Source organism: Lithobates pipiens, unplaced genomic scaffold (genome assembly GCF_037356315.1).
Source record: "Lithobates pipiens isolate NorthernLeopardFrog02 unplaced genomic scaffold, aLitPip1_a1.2 Scaffold_6, whole genome shotgun sequence".
In the NCBI taxonomy this organism is placed as follows: domain Eukaryota; kingdom Metazoa; phylum Chordata; class Amphibia; order Anura; family Ranidae; genus Lithobates; species Lithobates pipiens.
In genome coordinates, this window is record NW_027507881.1 from 9121884 (window position 1) to 9142421 (window position 20538).

Below are 20538 nucleotides of genomic sequence, written 5' to 3' on the forward strand. Positions count from 1 at the left end.
AGCCCGAGTTCCCTTTAACTTCTGCTGGTTCTCCTGCTGACTCCTGATCTGGTTCTCCTGCACATTTCGCTGGATCTTCCTGGTCGGCATCTCCAGTTTGGGGTTTTGCAAACTACATCCTCCAGCACTTGTCTTCTTCCTGTCCCTTTGCACCACCTGCCTCACCTTCAGGGGTGCTTAAAAGAGAGGTTGCCCTCCTCATCTCCTATCAGGTACATGACAGGTGTGGAAATGGGGGACCCATTATTACACTAAGCCCTTGTACACGCGGTCGGACATTCCGACGGAAAATGTCCCATCGGACAGTGTTGTCGGATAATCCGGCTGTGTGTGGGCTACATTGGACTGTTTCCGTCGGAATATCCAACGGGCAAAGTTTTAGAGCTGGGCTATAAAACTTTCTGACAACATGATCCGATCGGACTTTGTCCAATTGTGAATAGAGAATTCCGATCGGACAAAGTGCCACGCATGCTCAGATCAAATTCCTAGACCAAAGCTATTGGCTACTAGCCTGAACGTAGTCCCAACGTAACCAGATAACGTCATCACGTTCTGAACGATCCGATTTTCCGACAACTTTGTCCGACCGTGTGTATGCAACACAAGTTTCGGACAAAATCCGTCGGACAAAATACGACGGATTTTGTTGTCGGAATGTCCGGCCGTGTGTACAAGGGCTAACAATACCGAAGTCTGGAGAGGCTGGATTTACATTTCTTCCTGGAGATGCAATAGATGCAATGAGCTTAATTTCTAACTATACAAAGAATCTACTGATCTCATTGTTGATGGCACCCAATCACCTGCACACTTTCTTGTTTCTAGTGTAGTGTGTGAGAATGAAAGAAAGAATCTGATTGGATGCTGTAAGTAACAATAGTTTTTTCTTCCCATACTTTAGACCAAACTCAAGGGAGCTATGTGATGTAACCATCATGTCTGAGATATCCACTCACCTTCTTAATAGGACAATCCTTTATTAAATGACCAGACTGAAGACAGCGGTGGCAAATGTAGGAAGGTGGGAGTGGACTCCCCAAACATCTGTTGGGGATTAAAAAGGAAACTGTTGGTATTGGCAACACCATTAATACTATCAGTCCTGGGAAACTCTGATTTTACTTACTTGTCCGAGCCGTAAAAGGAGGCAGACTGATCCATCACAGCTCGTATCTTTTCTTCTTCGCTGGCTGTCGATTCAGCCAGATTAGAACGTGAAATCTGTTAATGGGAAATTGGTTGATGGGGAGATATTAGACATGGGGAAGTTAGAAGAGCCCATGATGAGACCTATGTAATCCAATACTAATAGATCCCCTTATCAGCAACCAAGCGGATCAAACAATCCTCATTCCCAATGTAGTCCTCCCCCTTGTAAGGGCCCGCTGTTTAGGCCTCTGGGTTCTTTCCCAGTAGATGCACCAGCAGCCAGACACTGAGTTACTCTTATGACTCAATAATCATTCTTGGGGAATTCTTTTTTTGATTCTTTATTGTAAACTTGAATTTGGATGGGTGCAGGGTAACTGTGGGATACTCCAGCAATGTTAAAAAGTTACTTGTATTCCTCCTAAAGCAGTCCTCAGGGCTCAGGGCCTGTCCTCAGGACCCACTAACAGGCCAGGTTTGCAAGATAACTGAAATACATGACAGGTGATATCATTTGCTGCTCAGTGATTGCCGTATTCTAGTCTGCATCTCCCCCCCAAGGTAATACATAAAACCTGGCCTGTTAGTGGGCCCTGAGGACAGGGTTGATGACCACTGTCCTAAAGGATCTAAGCCCAGTCCTTCCAGCAGCAAATAATGGGCTGTGCTACACTGGGGCACCATGTGTTGTGATATGGCTGAACCAGAGTGACTCCATCTTTATAAGTTCATATAAGATAGACTTGGGTTAACCTACTAGTTAGTTTAAACTCTGTATTTACAGACTGTAGCAGTTTCCCTATAAAGCATACCTATAAGAAAATATAAATTGTAGAAGCAGTTTTATTCTGTACTGTCTAAATCAAGAAATTGTGTTGCAATATGTCTGGGCCACATAACTCATGACTGTGACTCATGAAAGCAGATGACATAATTAATGATATGTAATGATATGTAATGTACACCTCTGTATTAACCACACCCATGTTCTATGCAATGATTGGCTGATAATGGTGAATATAAAAAATAGACCCTCCCTGAATAAACAAGACAACCCCTGAACATTAATCTTGATGTTGTCTCCTAAATACTGCAGTGTTAAGTAAAGGGTTTTGTGAGTATTGTAATTGCGTTAATTATACCTCTAGCTGGTCTTTGTCAGGTATATAGAAATACCATTTTAATCACAACACCATGAACAATGTCCCCTTTAACTACTTAAGGACCACCCTATAGCAGACATGCAGACATACTGCTACATGGCGGCTGTTCTGAACCACGTATATATATATATATATATATATATATATATATATATATATATATATATATAGATATATATATATATATATATATATATAGATAGATAGATATATATATAAAACAAATCTTCTACCACTTCCATCAGCTCATTCCCCACAGTTACAACCTTTTGTACCACCTGCCCCACCCTATTAGATTGTAAGCTCTTTGGAGCAGGGCCCTCTTAATCCTCTTGTATTTTATTGTATTATGACTGTATTGTCTCCTTTTTATATTGTAAAGCGCTGTATAAACTGTTGGCGCTATATACATCCTTTATAATAATAATAATATATATGTATAAAAAAAAATATATATATATATATATATATATATATATATATATATATATATATATATATAAATGTGATTCTGCACTTCCGACTAGGGGGCACGCATGCTCCCTACATTACTCACAGCAGAAGCAGGGAAAAAAATCCATCACTTTCCTTAGTAAAAGCAGCAGACAGTTTACACATAAACACTGATTAGGCACACAGTTAACCCTTTGATCGCCCTAGATGTTTAACCCCTTCCCAGCCAGTGTCATTAGTACAGTGACAGTGCAAATTACACAAAGTGTCAGTTGGTGTCGGACTGTCTGCCACAATATTGCAGTCCCGCTATAAGTCGCTGATCGGCGCCGTTATTGGAATATAAAAAGTATACAGTGTCTTAAAAAAGTATCCATACCCCCTTGAAATTTTCCACATTTTGTCATGTTACAACTGAAAACTTAAATGTATTTTATTGGGATTTTATGTGATAGACCAACACAAAGTGGCACATAATTGTGAAGTGGAAGGAAAATGATAAATGGTTTTCAACATTTTTACAAATAAATATGTGATAAGTGTGGTGTGTGTATTTGTATTCAGCCCCCTTTACTCTGATACCCCTAAGATCTAGTGGAAGCAATTGCCTTCAGAAGTCACTTAATTAGTAAATAGAGTCCACCTGTGTGTAATTTAATCTCTGTATAAATACAGCTGTTCTGCAAAGCCCTCGGAGGTTTGTTAGGGAACCTTAGTGATAAAACAGCATTATGAAGGCCAAGGAACACACCCGACAGGTCAGGGATGAAGTTGTGGAGAAGTATAAAGCAGGGTCAGGTTATAAAAAAATATCCCAAGCTTTGAACATCTCATGGAGCTCTGTTCAATCCATCATCCAAAAATGGAAAGAGTATGGCACAACTGCAAACCTACCAAGACATGGCCGTCCACCTAAACTGACCGGCCGGGCAAGGAGAGCATTCATCAGAGAAGCAGCCAAGAGGCCCATGGTAACTCTGGAGGAGCTGCAGAGATCCACAGCTCAGGGGGGAGAATCTGTCCACAGGACAACTATTAGTCGTCTCTCCACAAATCTGCCCTTTATGGAAGAGTGACAAGAAGAAAGACATTGTTGAAAGAAAGTCATAAGAAGTCCTGTTTGCAGTTTGCGAGAAGCCATGTGGGGGACACAGCAAACATGTGGAAGAAGGTGATCTGGGCAGATGAGACCAAAATTGAGCTTTTTGGACTAAAAGCAAAAAAACACTATGTGTGGTGGAAAACTAACACTGCACATCACCCTCAACACACCATCCCAACTGTGAAACATGGTGGTGGCAGCATCATGTTGTGGGGATGCTTTTCTTCAGCAGGGACAGGGAAGCTGGTCAGAGTTGATGCGAAGAAAGATGGAGCCAAATACTGGGCAATCTTATAAGAAAACCTGTAATGCCCTGTACACACGGTTGGATTTTCAGACGGAAAATGTGCGATCGTAGTGTGTTGTCAGAAATTCCGGCCGCGTGTAGGCTCCATCGGAGTTTTTCCATCGGAATTTCCGACGCACAAAGTTTGAGATCTGGATCTAAAATTTTCCGACAACAAAATACGATCGCGCAAATTCCGATCTTGCGTAGACAATTCTGACACACAAAGTGCCATGCATGCTCCAAATAAATTACGAGATGGAAGCTATTGGCTACTGAACTTCCTCTTTATAGTCCCGTTGTACGTGTTGTATGTCACCGTATTCTTGGAGATCGGAATTTCCGACAACTTTGTGTGACCGTGTGTATGCGAAACAAGTTTGAGCCAACATCCATCGGAAAAAATCAGATTGGATTTTTTTGTCGGAATGTCCGATCGTGTGTACAGGGCATCAGAATCTGCAAAAGACTTGAGACCGGGGCAGAGGTTCACCTTCCAGCAGGACAACGACCCGAAACATACAGCCAGATCTACAATGGAATGGTTTCGATAAAAGCATATTCATGTGTTAGAATGGCCCAATCAAAGTCCAGACCTAAATCCAATTGAGAATCTGTGGCAAGACTTGAAAATTGCTGTTCACAGACGCTCTCCATCCAATCTGACAGAGCTTGAGATATTTTTCAAAGAAGAATGGGCAGAAATGTCCTCTCTAGATGTGCAAAGCTGGTAGAGACATCCCCAAAAAGACTTGCAGTTGAAATTGCAGTGAAAGGCGGTTCTACAAAGTATTGACTCCGGGGGGCGCCATACAAATGTACCCCCCACACTTTTCACATATTTATTTGTAAAAAAAAATTGAAAACCATTTATAATTTTCCTTCCATTTCACAATTATGTGCCACTTTGTGTTGGCCCATCACAAAAAAATTCCAATAAAACACATTTATGTTTTTGGTTGTAACATGACAAAATGTCATGAAAATTTCCAGGGGTATGAATACTTTTTCAAGGCACTGTATATACCATAGTTTGTATAAAGCTTGCCAGAACCAATCATATGTAACAGAATGCATATTGGTTTAAATTTATGAAGAAATTAGATTTTTAAATTTTTGTTTTGAAATGTTTTATAGCATACCGGTATATATATTTTTTTTTTTTAAATTGTCTGTCTTTTTTTTGTTTAGTGCAAAAAAATAAAAAACACGGAGGTGATCAAATGCCACCAAAAGAAAGCTCTATTTGGAGGGGGGGGGGGGGGGGGGAAGAAAATTCTAATTTTATTTGGGTACAGCAATGAATGACCATGCAATTGTCAGTTAAAGTAACCAAGTGCCATCTCTCAAAAAATGGCCTGGTCATGAAGGGGGTAAATCTTCCTGGAGGGCAAGTGGTTAAGCAACATGGGCTCTAATGTAAGAGGGATCGGAGCAGAACACAGTAACTGGGATCTCGCACTCCGGTCTGTACTCACTAATGTCTTTGGATAATTGGATGCCTCCTTCCAATATCGTAAAGGACACCGCTTCCGCTCCTGTGAAGTCTTCTGACCCCAAAAGAAGCCCCTCGGTAAGCTCCATTTCCGAAGAATAGCCCCCCCCCCCCCCAGCTAGCAAAGCAGGGACCTTGATGAGCAGCAGAAAAGCACAATTTGGACTGCCCAGAAGGGCAACAGCCCTTCAGGCTGAGATCTTCTCCTACGGACAAGATCCCCTCTGTTCCTGGCCCCACACTATTTATGATCTCTCCCAGCCCTCATCTGAGATTAGCCAGGGCTGCATAAATATTTAGCTGCTGATTTGGCTCTCTCAGCCCACTATCTGCCAGAACCCTCCAGAAAGACAGGGGGAAGCAGTCAACCCTGCAGCCAGTAAAACACAAAAAATACCAAAATTATCACATGCTGCTCAACTGATTATAGTGGTGCTAATAGCTACATTTGCCTAACCTGGCACCTATCTAGGAGGGTGCTACACCAATACGAGAATTAGGCTGACCAATGGAGGAGATCCAGAAGTTACCGGTTCCTGGGAGAGCTCACAAATCAAAAGGTGACTCAAAGCTCCAGTGACTACTGAAAACATAGAAGCCAACAAAAATCTAAAACAATTTGTTTTACAATATAAAGTGATTTAAAAAAAATAAAAATAAACAGTATTTGCTAAAATCACCGAACAGCTTTCTTGTTAGAGAAAAAGTCAATGATTTATACTTCTTACTTCAGTTGTACTTTAGGCATGCAAATGTGTAATCTCCAAGCAATATTATCACTGACCTTATCACTTGACAGACCACTTCAGAATGCCTTAAAGTGTATGTAAACCTATCTTAGGCAATGGCCCTTTACAGGCAAGAACTCGTAGCCCCTTGTGTAGAAAAAAGAAAGTGAAACAGCTACTGACCCCAGCATCACCTCTTCAGGCACTGCCAACCCACCTGGCTGCAGCTGTCTCTTCACCAACCCTCCATGCTAACTCTCTACGCTAGTCCTTAATACTGGCTCTTCACCAGCCCTCCTGGCGAACTCTCTACGTTAGTCCTTCTGACGGGCTCTTCAACAGCCCTCTAGGCTAACTCTCTATGCTACTTCTTCAGACTGGCTCTTCCCCAACCCTCCAGGCGAACTCTCTACGCTAGTCCTTCAGACTGGCTCTTCACCAACCCTCCAGGCTAACTCTCTATGCTAGTCCTTCAGACACTCTCTTCACCAACCCTCCAGGCTAACTCTCTATGCTAGTCCTTCAGACACTCTCTTCACCAGCCCTCCTGGCTAACTCTCTACGTTAGTCCTTCTGACAGGCTCTTCACCAACCCTCCAGGCTAACTCTCTACGCTAGTCCTTCAGACTGGCTCTTCACCAACCCTCCAGGCGAACTCTCTACGCTAGTCCCTCAGACTGGCTCTTCACCAACCCTCCAGGCTAACTCTCTATGCTAGTCCTTCAGACACTCTCTTCACCAGCCCTCCAGGCTAACTCTCTACGTTAGTCTTTCCCGACTGGCTCTTCACCAGCCCCCCAGGCTAACTCTCTACACTAGTCCTTCATACTGGCTATTCACCTGTCTGCCAGGCTAACTCTCTACGCTAGTCCTTCAGACAGGCTCTTCACCAGCCCTCCTGGCTAACTCTCTACGTTAGTCCTTCAGACTGGCTCTTCACCAATCCTCCAGGCTAACTCTCTAAGCTAGTCCTTCAGACTGGCTCTTCACCAACCCTCCAGGCTAACTCTCTAAGCTAGTCCTTCAGACTGGCTCTTCACCAGCCCGCCAGGCTAACTCTCTATGCTAGTCCTTCAGACACTCTCTTCACCAACCCTCCAGGCTAACTCTCTATGTTAGTCCTTCAGACACTCTCTTCACCAGCCCTCCTGGCTAACTCTCTACGTTAGTCCTTCTGACAGGCTCTTCACCAACCCTCCAGGCTAACTCTCTACGCTAGTCCTTCAGACTGGCTCTTCACCAACCCTCCAGGCGAACTCTCTACGCTAGTCCTTCAGACTGGCTCTTCACCAACCCTCCAGGCTAACTCTCTATGCTAGTCCTTCAGACACTCTCTTCACCAGCCCTCCAGGCTAACTCTCTACGTTAGTCTTTCCCGACTGGCTCTTCACCAGCCCCCCAGGCTAACTCTCTACACTAGTCCTTCATACTGGCTCTTCACCTGTCTGCCAGGCTAACTCTCTACGCTAGTCCTTCAGACAGGCTCTTCACCAGCCCTCCTGGCTAACTCTCTACGTTAGTCCTTCAGACTGGCTCTTCATCAATCCTCCAGGCTAACTCTCTAAGCTAGTCCTTCAGACTGGCTCTTCACCAACCCTCCAGGCTAACTCTCTAAGCTAGTCCTTCAGACTGGCTCTTCACCAGCCCGCCAGGCTAACTCTCTATGCTAGTCCCCCAGATTGACTCTTCACCAGCCATCCAGGATAACTCTCTACGCTAGTCCTTCAGACTGGCTCTTCACCAACCCTCAAGACTAACTCCCTATGCTACTCCTTCAGACATTCTCTTCACCAGCCCTCCAGGCTAACTCTCTACACTAGTCCTCCAGATTGACTCTTCACCAGCCCACCCAGCTGACTCTTCAGGGGATCTCCTGGGGAAGGATGAAGATTTAGAGCTCATTTACACTTGCTTCGGCTTCAACACACATTAATGGCCAGACACTTTGCTTCAAAACAAGGCTTCGGAACATGCTTTTGTTAAAGCTCTCTGAACTCCAGTCAAAGCTCCTGTCACTAAATAATATGGTTAGCTTACAGTCCTGTTTACACCTTGCTTTTGCTTTGCTTTGCTTCAGCTTCACTTCAAAAATGATACCCCATGTAGCTTTAGTGATGTTTCAAAGCGTCTTCAAAGCCTCCATAGAAGTCTATGGCAAAGCTCGCTTGAAGCCTCATCAAAGCCCCATGAAGCCCCACCAAAGCCTAATTGAAGCACAAAGCAAAAGAAAGGTGTAAACAGGACTGTAAGCGAATTATTTTATTTAGTAACAGGATCTTTGACTTGCGTTCAGAGAGCTTTAATAAAGCCTGTCCGAAGCCATGTTTTGAAGCAAGTGTAAACCAGCCCTTAGAGCAGGGGTCTCAAATGGATGGCCCTCCAGCTGTTGCAAAACTACAAGTCCCATGAGGCATTGCAAGGCTGACAGTTACAAGCATGACTCCCACAGACAGAGGCATGGTGGGACTTGTAGTTTTGCAACAGCTGGAGGACCACCAGTTTGAGACCCACTGCCTTAAATTGATTGTAATTGGGATCCATTGACACAGACAGCGGGACTCGGCCCCCGGGTCCTGTGTCACTGGATTTGATTAACAGCAGTGGTTCCTGCCAATGGTTCCTGCTGCTATCAATCTATCTGATGAGGACCGACAGGGTTCAGGTAAGAAAAAAGTGTGTGTGTGTGTGTGTGGGGGGGGGGCGGTTGTTTGGGGTGATGCAAAAGGTTTTTAATGCACATGCATTAAGGTGAAAAAACATGAGGGTTTACAACCCCTTTAAGCCCACCACTGTCTTCAGGGAGAACTGGCTACATGTGGCAATCTCCCCCCTGATAAGTCCCCAGTAGTTCTGATCTACTCACTCTGACCTCTCATGCTCCTGTGCCTCCAGGAAGGGCTTCCTTCGTGTGTTATGGCAGGATCCTTCCAGCACCCGAGCCCTGGCCCAAGGCAGGACACCAACCCCCAGACTACGGGGCACCCCTGAGGGCCACCGAAAGCCTCCTCAACACTGAATCTCCATCCTCCACCTGACTACCCCTGCTGGCATGGCCCGTGTCTATTTATGGAGTATTCTCAGCTCCCTTCCAGCCAGCTCCTGAGGGTTGGCTGAGGCTCCATAAATATTCAGGGTAGCTCCTCCTAACCTCCACCCACTAGCTCTAGAACATTCTCCAATGTGCCAGAGATAGGGGAGGCACCAGAGAAGCTGTCAGGGTGAGTCAACCAGTCCTGATTCACTGAACCCTGACCCAGATTCACAGCTGAGGCTTAGCCTCGAGCTAACCAAATTTACCTACACTAACAAAACCTACTATACTTCTTGCACACACTAGAGGGTGCTACATTAGTATATATGGCATCATGCCACGCTGTATATATTGTTGATGAAAAAATATTTATTGTAAATCTGCAGTGTTCAACCTGGAGATCCTGCCAGAAACAGCCATTTATGTTAAAGGCCGACAACGCAAAATGGCTGCCTTACACTTAGCAGGCATTGATCTCGTTCAACTTGTATACATTTTTCTGACACTCACGCAATGAATGTTTTATCAATAGATATCTTTAGGTTTTATCACATTTTAATGAATGAGGCCCAATGGCCGTACATGACCAAAAAATCCCCAGTTAAGTCTACAGCTGTTCAATTTCTAAAACAGGCAAATATATAGACAGGGCGGATGTTTTATCTGTATATATGTACCTTCCGAAAATGATCCAGGGCAATGGAAGAGTTGTCAGTCTGTTCATAAAAAAAAAATATTCACATATTAATACCGAATGTAATTGATTAAAATAATAAATAAATTGATTTAAATAATAAATTTACTGGACGGCACCACTTTCAGTAACTGGGGAAAGTGTGATTCTACAATTGCATGTTCCCTAGGGATCTACAGTGGAACCTTGGAATAGGAGCATAATCCGTTCCAGGGGAATGCTTGTAATCCAAAGCACTCGCATATCAAAGCGAGTTTCCCCATAGAAATCAAAGGAAACTAAGATAATTTGTTCTGCATTGACTTCTATTGCATGCAATACCACAGGCGGCCAGAGGTGGGGGCACCAGAGAGCTTCGAAAATACTCGGGGACAGCTCGGCTGAAGTCAGAAACCCTCGGAAAGGTGCGGAAACACTCGGGAACTGAATATTTCCAAGTGCTTCCGAGTATTTCTGAGTGGTTCTGAGTATTTCAACCATGGTTCCTCTAGAGCACCCACTCAAGCAAGGTTTTGCGAAACCTTAGGGTTCCTCCAGAGGTTGCTAGGGGTTTCATGAGCTGTGGTTGAATGACATTCCATATGATGTGACCTGCATAACTTTGGGGCCAATGCCACTTTGCAGAGTCAGCAGTATTAGAACAATTATCTTTTTTGTTGTTTGCAAGGGTGGCATTCTGACCTCCACCAATGTATCCACTGACCCTCAATGAATTTATTTTAGAAAGTGATTCCCCAAGACATTAAAAATTATTTTAGGGGTTCCTCTGGTTTAAAAAAGTTGATGCAGGTTTCTGCTGTGGCTTAGTGACCTCCCATTTGATGGTGCCTATATAGCTATCTGTAAGGGAGGCATTCTGGCCACCACTGTAAAGGTTGCGATATTCCCACTGATCACCAATGTAAGATGCCTTCTTCTCACTGACCACCAATGTAAGAAGCCTTCTTTTCACTGACAACCAATGTAAGAAGCCTTCTTTTCACTGATCACCAATGTAAGAAGCCTTCTTCTCACTGATCACCAATGTAAGATGCCTTCTTCTCACTGACCACCAATGTAAGAAGCCTTCTTCTCACGGATCACCAATGTAAGAAGCCTTCTTTTCACGGATCACCAATGTAAGAAGCCTTCTTCTCACTGATCACCAATGTAAGAAGCCTTCTTCTCACTGATCACCAATGTAAGAAGCCTTCTTCTCACTGATCACCAATGTAAGATGCCTTCTTCCCACTGATCACCAATGTAAGAAGCCTTCTTCTCACTGATCACCAATGTAAGAAGCCTTCTTCTCACGGATCACCAATGTAAGAAGCCTTCTTTTCACGGATCACCAATGTAAGAAGCCTTTTTCTCACTGACCACCAATGTAAGAAGCCTTCTTTTCACTGACCACCAATGTAAGAAGCCTTCTTCTCACTGACCACCAATGTAAGAAGCCTTCTTCCCACTGATCACCAATGAAGGATGCCTTCTTCCCACTGATCACCAATGAAGGATGCCTTCTTCCCACTGATCACCAATGTAAGAAGCCTTCTTTTCACTGATCATCAATGTAAGAAGCTTTCTTTTCACTGACCACCAATGTAAGAAGCCTTCTTTTCACTGACCACCAATGTAAGAAGCCTTCTTCTCCCTGACCACCAATGTAAGAAGCCTTCTTCTCACTGACCACCAAAAGTAAGAAGCTTTCTTTTCACTGATCACCAATGTAAGAAGCCTTCTTTTCACTGACCACCAATGTAAGAAGCCTTCTTTTCACTGACCACCAATGTAAGAAGCCTTCTTCTCCCTGACCACCAATGTAAGAAGCCTTCTTCTCACTGACCACCAAAAGTAAGAAGCTTTCTTTTCACTGATCACCAATGTAAGAAGCCTTCTTTTCACTGACCACCAATGTAAAAAGCCTTCTTCTCACTGATCACCAATGTAAGATACCTTCTTCTCACTGACCACCAATGTAAGAAGCCTTCTTTTCACTGACCTCCAATGTAAGAAGCCTTCTTCTCACTGACCACCAATGTAAGAAGCCTTCTTCTCACTGACCATCAATGTAAGGGGCACGGGTTGGGGTTCCTCTAGACCTGAAAAATATTTCAAGGGTTCCAGTCTAGGGGGAAAAAAAAAAATTGAGAAAGGCTGCATTAGACACTAAAGCTCTGATGAAGAAAAATAGTTTGGCCTCTAAAATGTGTTGGTTGCCTTCTTTTTTTTGTTCCCCTATGGAATCCAATAAAAAACAAAATGGATTCTGGGAAACATTTTTGTTGGCGCTCCTTTTGGATCAATTAAATAATGAAAACCTGACAGTGGTTCTAACACTTATCTCCTGTATCCAAAGAAAAAGTCTTGGTTCTACATATACTTTGAGCTTGCTTTGAGATTCTTACCAATAAATATACCAACAATATCATCACATAGAAACATCAGGTGGGATCTAAAGCTTCACCAAAATACAGTCATTTCCATGGATAGGAGGTGCATGTGGTGCATGTGGTGCAGTTGTCGGGATGCAGCTTGCCCTGGTGCCATGCCTGGGTGCTCGGGACCTGGTGGACCAAGGCACATTAACCCCAAGGAATGGGCATAAGCCTTATGGCATTTTCTGGATACAAAACTTCAGATTTCAGCGAAATGGAAAGCCTTTTCTATAATCTTATAAATGGGGTTTCCCAATCTTCTCCTTTATCCACACAACTCCAGACTATGGGGGGTCCATGGGAGTCTACAGGGGGGGGGTCTATGGGGGGGTCTATGGGGGGGTCTACTTTGCATATTCCTCATTTGTACAGCTGTGATGACCAACCCCCTTGATGTATACAGTGCTGGGACAAGGCCATTTAGAGCCCAGGGCGAAGATGCCAAACTGTGCCCCCCCAACCCAACTCAACCCCAAGATGAATGAGCAAAAATCCCCTCCCCCCAAAATAAAAATTGAACACTAATCTACATGCTTACCCTTAAGCTTAACCCCACCCCACCCCCTTTTCCCCCCAGTACAATTCCACCCCCTGCTGAAATTCCCCCTCCCAGAACAAATATTTCCCCCCATCTCCCAAACCCCCCAGCACAAATGCACCCCACCTGAAAAAAAATCTCCCCTCCTAGCACGAATCCTCTACCCCTCAAATTTCCCCTCTGAGTACACATCCTCTCCCCGCCTCCCAGCACAAACCCCCCCCCATTCCTCCTCTAGCATGAAACCCCCCTCGGTACTCCCTACTAGCACAAATCCCCCCCCCCCCCCATTCCTCCTCCTAGTATGAAACCCCTCCTCAATACTCCCTACTAGTACAAATCCATCCGCCCAAAAATGTATCCTCCTAGCACAATTCCCCTACCCCCTCTACCATATCACCTCTTCTAGCAGAAACCCCCCAAATCCCCCCTCCTAGCAAAAATCCCCCTAAATCACCACTCCGAGCACCCCCCCAAAATGTCCTCTCCTATAACAATTCTTATCCCCTGTCCCCCCCCCCCCCCAAATCCCCCTCCAAACACAAATCCCTTCCCTTCCAATCTCCTCGTGGTGCCCCCCACCTCACATGATACCACAGTGCCCAGGGCAGCTGTCCCTCCTGCCCACCCTTTGTCCCGGCCCAGGATGTATATAACATAATTATTGTCTATGATCGCCAGCTCCATCTAGTGGCCACCAGGCGGTATTTCCCTGCTCGAGCTATTTCAGGAAATTAGCAGAATATGGCCCCTAGATGGAGCTGATGATCATAGGAAATATAATTTGGGAAGTTTGGGAGACTGCTGAGACATTCATACAGCATTTTTTATTTTTTTTTTAAGAAAAAGCCCTCCGTGTCTTTGGCTTATCTGTTCTTTGTTCAGAATCAGATAGGTGTCTTATTCTGTACTTTGGCTTCCTGCACTGACCTTACTGGTTGATGGATGAGGAGGATCTTCCTGCACTGACTGGCTTTGTGACACCAGTTCTTCTTCCTGCTTTTCATTAGCAGCAAGCTGTGTAAATACAACAAAATATGGCTTAAAGTGTAACTCCACTTTTGTTGAGAAAAAAAAATTCCCCTTTGGGTGATCTACATTATATTACCAAAAGTATTGGGACACCTGCCTTTACACGCACATGACCTTTAATTGCATCCCAGCCTTAGTCCGTAGGGTTCAATATTGAGTTGGTCCACCCTTTGCAGCTATAACAGCTTCAACTCCTCTGGGAAGGCCGTCCACAAGGTTTAGGAGTGTGTCTATGGGAATGTTTGACCATTCTTCCAGAAGAGCATTTGTGAGGTCAGGCACTGATGTTGGACGAGAAGGCCTGGCTCGCAGTCTCCGCTCTAAAAGGTGTTCTATCGGGTTGAGGGCAGGCCAGATGAGTTCCTCCACCCCAAACTCGCTCATCCATGTCTTTATGGACCTTGCTTTGTGCACTGGTGCGCAGTCATGTTGGAACAGGAAGGGGCCGTCCGCAAACAGTTCCCACAAAGTTGGGAGCATGAAATTGTCCAAAATGTCTTGGTATGCCGACGCCTTAAGAGTTCCCTTCACTGGAACTAAGGGGCCAACCCCTGAAAAACAACCCCCACCATAATCCCCTCTCCACCAAATGGATTTGGACCAGTGCACAAAGCAAGGTCTATAAAGACATGGACGAGCGAGTTTGGGGTGGAGTAACTTGACTAGCCTGCACAGAGTCCTGACCTAAACCCGATAGAACACCTTTGGGATGAATTAGAGCGGAGACTGCGAGCCAGGCCTTCTCGTTCAACATCAGTGCCGGACCTCACACATGCGGTTCTGGAAGAATGGTCAAACATCCCCATAGACACACTCCTAAACCTTGTGGACGGCCTTCCCAGAGGAGTTGAAGCTGTTATAGCTGCAAAGGGCGGAGCCAACTCAATACTGAACCCTACGGACTAAGACAGGGATGCCATTCACCTATGAAAATCACACCATAAGTAGGGTAAAATCGTGGCAAAATCACTGGCGTTTTCAGCAGTCAATCTGATAACCCAAATTTTGCGGGTCGAAAAATTTGGTGCATCACTACTTGTTACATAAGACGTTAATTAATTAATTAATTAATTATCAAAATAATTTTTCATTATTATTTATGAATTATTAATTAATATGCAGCTGGAAGGTTACATAGTTACAAAGTTACATAGTTCAGGTGATTTATAGTACATTGAATTACGCGTATCTTAGTATATTATTATGATTCACACTAACGTGTTTTTTTGATGCATTTTGCAGAAATGCAGGGACATTTTTTAACACGGGTTCCTATGGAACATGTTCACATCAATGCATTTTTGTGCCTCTGCGCTTTTGGAAAGGGACGGGGACTTTTTTTCATGCAAAATGCAGCGTTTTGCATGTAATTAAAGTCAATGGACCTGCATCCAAAACGCAAGTACTGTGTTTTTACAGCGTTTTTACAGCGATTTTGCCGCGATTTGTGTTTTGCGTGGTTTTTTTTTCACTGTATATAGCTGGTTGCTAAGCAACCACAGTATAAAAAAAAAAAAAAAACGCAAAACAAAGCAAAATCACGTAAAAATCACGGTAAAAACACGTGTCCACAAACGCGACAGGCACCGCAAAAAGCACTGCAAAAACGCTCAAAAGCAACATGCATACATGTGAATCGAGCCTTAGGCTCCGTTCACACCAAAAAAAAAAAAAAAAAAACGCATGCAAAATTGTGCGTTCCTGAAACACACACACACACACACAAAAAAAACACGTGTCACGATTGCAGCGCCGCATGTTTTTCTGCATGCGAAGACGCACAACAAATGCGGCAAAAATGCGTGCGTAACAAACGTGCAAGGCTCAACGTGGCAAATAAAAAGACAGGAGCTCCATTTTCTCATTTGTGGTGCAGTGGGCAGCCTATTGAAATAAAAAAAATAAAAATCACGCATTTCCTAAAACGCTGGGTGCGAACCCAGCGTTTTAGGAAATGCGCGATTTTATTTTTGTGCCTTTCTTTGCGCACATTTTCGTTGCGACGCGCTTTGGGGCACCCCATTTATTTCAATAGGCTGCCCACTGCACCACAAATGAGAAAATGGAGCTCCTGTCTTTTTATTTGCCACGTTGAGCCTTGCACGTTTGTTACGCACGCATTTTTGCCGCATTTGTTGTGCGTCTTCACATGCAGAAAAACATGCGGCGCTTCAATCGCGACACGTGTTTTTTTTTTTTGTGTGTGTGTTTCAGGAACGCACAATTTTGCATGCGTTTTTTTTTTGGTGTGAACGGAGCCTAAGGCTCGATTCACATCTATGCATGTTGCTTATGAGCGTTTTTGCAGTGCTTTTTGCGGTGCTTGTCGCGATCTCAGACCGCGATCTCTCATAGAGCTGAACTAAACCCTCCTAACCTTTACTGCCGAGCAAGCCGCCATCTTGTCCTTTGTTTGAGGTGCAGTTGCCATGGTGCCGCACATGTGATCAGTTATGACGCCAGCCATTGGTTGAATGACAGTTGGCTGGGAGCGCATCCAATGTGGCAGTTATAATTTCCCAGCATGCCTTGCATGTAACTGATTCGGGGAAACCGTTTATTTGAAGGGTTTCCCAAAGGTCCCACTTGGCTCCATTTACATCTGTGCGCTTGGCAAACCTGTGCAAAATCGCGTGTTTTTTGCGTGCGTTTGCGAAACACGCTAAAATAAAGTGCATTGTGTTTGTGTTGGCATTTATTGTTATTGGCACCCCCCAAATGCGGCCAGCCGACGCACATTTTGCAGCAAATGCGCGGTTAAAAACATGCAAAAACCATAAAGTGACAAAAAAGCTATACGTGCTACTTTGGCGCGGGGCAGAAAAAAAACACGCAAAAAAAAACGGTGCAAAAACTCACACCAAAAAAAAAATAAAAAAATGTACGTTTAGAAAACGTTCGACGTGAACGAGACCTAAATAATGAACAAAGGTTATTACAACGAGGCTCCAGTCACACTTAGGCGGTTTGAATTGCGAGCGGAATCACCGTGATTCCTAATCGCGGCAAAAACGCGAATGGCACCCGGAACGTGGTGACATTTCGCATAATAAATGGCACTGCAATCACAACAAAATCGCGCCAGGCGAAGCTTGTCCTTTTAAAAAAAGGAGCGGGAGCTTCTTTTGGGGCGTCAGCATCGCAAATCGCGAAATGCCACGATTGCAGCGTGATTTGCAGCGTAAATAACTCTGCAATCGCGCCAAATCGCAAAAAGCACGTCGCTGTCACCCCCCCCCCCCAAAAAAAAGCTCCTTTTTTGAGCGACAAGCTTCACCCAGCCCAATTTGCCACGATTGCAGCGTCATTTGAAACATAAAATAACGCAGTCGCAGCAAAATCGCAAACATGCGACACTGTCACCCAAAGGAATCCCCCACTCCTTTTTTGAGCGACAAATTTCACTCATTGCGATTTTGCCGCCATTGCAGCGTAAATCACATTGCAATCACACCAAATCGCAAAAGCCTGATGCTGTCGCCCCCCAAAGAAGCTCCTGCTCCTTTTTTTAATGACAAGCTTCGCATGTTGCAATTTTGCCACGGTCCAAAGCGTGATTTATTGTGCGACAATCGCGGCGAAAAGGCACCGCAATTTAGGGAGCTGCTGAGAAGTAACGATTTGGAATTGTGGGCCGAAACACCGCGATTCCGCCCCTCGCTCTAGGTGCGAACGGAGCCTTAGGCGACCGGAGATCCAAAATGAAATCTGGGGACACCCTACTAAACTCGCTCGACTTTTAAACGCACCCAAAAAAAAAAAAAATCACCCAAATTTGTAACAGTGCTCGCCAAAATGACACCTGCCGATTTTTAACTCGTCCTTCAATAATCGTTTTTTTGGGGAACAAGACGCAGACATTTAAAGTATAAAATATAGTTTTGGAGGAACGCCCTGAAATTATCAAGATTAGAAAAATGGTGCGCCGCCCAACGCACCTCTGGAGGCGTGGTCAACAAAGTGGGTGTGGCTTTATGGTGTATGGCTTGTAGTGTGTGTGTGTGTGATATAAAGCCATAGTGAGGAACGCATCATCAGAAAATGAAGATGATGTCATATAGCGATTAGCGAATGACAACACTGAGAAGAACGCAGGAAAACAAAACAGCGGGGGGAAAAAAAAATAAAACAAAAAAAAAAGCGGGGGGCTTGAGATGAAGTGGATCCCCAGATTCCCTGCCGCTACGGATGTGGTGCATTCTGTGTCCACCGTAACCCATAGCAACCAGATTGCCCTTTACTGCAGCAGCAAGCTGCTGAGGTTAATTCTTGGTTGCTATGGGATACTGATGCCGGGGACAGCCGTTGCACTTCCTTATTAACCACTTCAGCCCCCGGAAGATTTACCCCCTCTTCCTGGCCAGGCCATTTTTTGCGATACGGCACTGCGTTACTTTTAACTGACAATTTACGCAGTGTGTGACGTTGTACCTAAATAAAATGTATGTTCCCCACATATAGAGCTTTCCTTTGGTGGTATTTGATCACCTCTGCATTTTATTTTTATTTTTTTTTATTTTTTTTTATATTATTTTTTTTGCACTATAAACATAAAAAGAGCGACAATTAAAAACAAAAACAAACAAAAAAAACAACAATATTTTTTACTTTCTGCTATAAAACATATCCAATAATAAAATAAAATAAATCGAATTTCTTCATCAATTTAGGCCAATATGTTTTCTGCTACATATTTTTAAGGGAACGTTCTAGTGTCTACAAACTACGCGTTATTTTTATGGAATTTTTATTTATGTTCTTTTTTTTTTTTTTTTTTTTTTATACCAGTAATGGTGGTGATCAGCGACTTATAGCGGGACTGTGAAATTGCGGCGCACAAAATCGAACACTAAGACCCCTTTCACACTGAGGCGCTCAAAAACTGCCCATAAAACGTCGGGCGTTCTTTTGCGGTACTTTTGCGATGGTTATTTTTATGGAAGTTTTATTTATCTTATTTTATTTTTATGCCAGTAATGGCGGTGATCAGTGACTTATAGCGGGACTGCGATATTACGGCGAACAAATCAGACATTAAGACCCCTTTCACAGTGAGGCGCTCAAAAACTGCCCATAAAACGTTGGGCGTTCTTTTGCGGTACTTTTGCGGCGGCTATTTTTATGGAATTTTTATTTATCTTATTTTTTTCTTTTTATACTAGTAATGGTGGTGATAAATGACTTATAGCGAGACTGCAATATTGCGGTGGACAAAATCGGACACTAAGACCCCTTTCACACTGAGGCGCTCAAAAACTGCCCATAAAACGTTGGGCGTTTTTGTGGTACTTTTGCGGCGGTTATTTTTATGGAATTGTTATTTATCTTATTTTTTTTTTTTACTAGTAATCGTGGTGATCAGCGACTTATAGCAGAACTGCGATATTGCGGCGGACAAAATCGGACACTAAGACCCCTTTCACACTGAGGCGCTCAAAAACTGCCCATAAAACGTTGGGCGTTTTTGTGGTACTTTTGCGGCGGTTATTTTTATGGAATTGTTATTTATCTTATTTTTTTTTTTTACTAGTAATCGTGGTGATCAGCGACTTATAGCAGAACTGCGATATTGCGGCGGACAAAATCGGACACTAAGACCCCTTTCACACTGAGGCGCTCAAAAACTGCCCTTAAAACGCCAGGCGTTCTTTTGCGGTACTTTTGCAGCAGTTATTTTTATTTTTTGGGCTATACATAATAAGAGTGGCAATTAAAAAAAAAAAAAAATATATATATATATATTTTACTTTCTGCTATAAAACATATCCAATAATAAAATGAAAAAAAAAAATCTAATTTAGGCCAATATGTTTTGTGCTACATATTTCTGGTAAAAAAAAATCGCAATAAGCGTATATGGATTGGTTTTACGTGAACGTTCTAGCGTCTACAAACTATGGGATATTTTTATGGAATTTTTATTAATCTAATTTTATTTTTATACCAGTAATGACGGCGATCAGCGACTTATAGCGGGATTGCGATATTGCGGCAAACAAATCGAACATCAAGACCCCTTTCACACTGAGGCGCTCAAAAACTGCCCATAAAACGTCGGGCGGTACTTTTGCAGCAGTTATTTTTATGGAATTTTTATTTATCGCATTCGTTTTTTTTATACTAGTAATGGCGGTGATCAGCGACTTATAGCGGGATTGCGATATTGCGGCGAACAAATCGGACATCAAGACCCCTTTCACACTGAGGCGCTCAAAAACTGCTCATAAAACGTTGGGCGTTCTTTTGCGGTACTTTTGCAGCAGTTATTTTTATGGAATTTTTATTTATCGCATTCGTTTTTTTTATACTAGTAATGGCGGTGATCAGCGACTTATAGCGGGACTGTGATATTGCGCTGAACAAATCTGACACTAAGACCCCTTTCACACTGAGGTGCTCAAAAACTGCCCATAAAACGTTGCGCTTTTTTTAAGGTTACGTGACGCC

At 43.6% G+C, this 20538-nt stretch overlaps 1 protein-coding gene across 1 annotated transcript in view; it reads right to left on the reverse strand.

The window, feature by feature from the left end:
* LOC143958251 (E3 ubiquitin-protein ligase RBBP6-like) overlaps window positions 1–16522 on the reverse strand; it is a 29609-nt gene extending 13087 nt beyond the window's left edge. Inside the window, exons 1-4 of the mRNA XM_077467769.1 lie at window positions 16469–16522; window positions 13990–14076; window positions 1130–1224; window positions 960–1047 (exon numbers count right to left, since the gene is read on the reverse strand). Coding sequence (XP_077323895.1) covers window positions 960–1047; window positions 1130–1224; window positions 13990–14076; window positions 16469–16522 — 324 coding nt within the window. The remainder of the gene's footprint in view (window positions 1–959; window positions 1048–1129; window positions 1225–13989; window positions 14077–16468) is intronic.
* Window positions 16523–20538: the final 4016 nt, after the last annotated feature.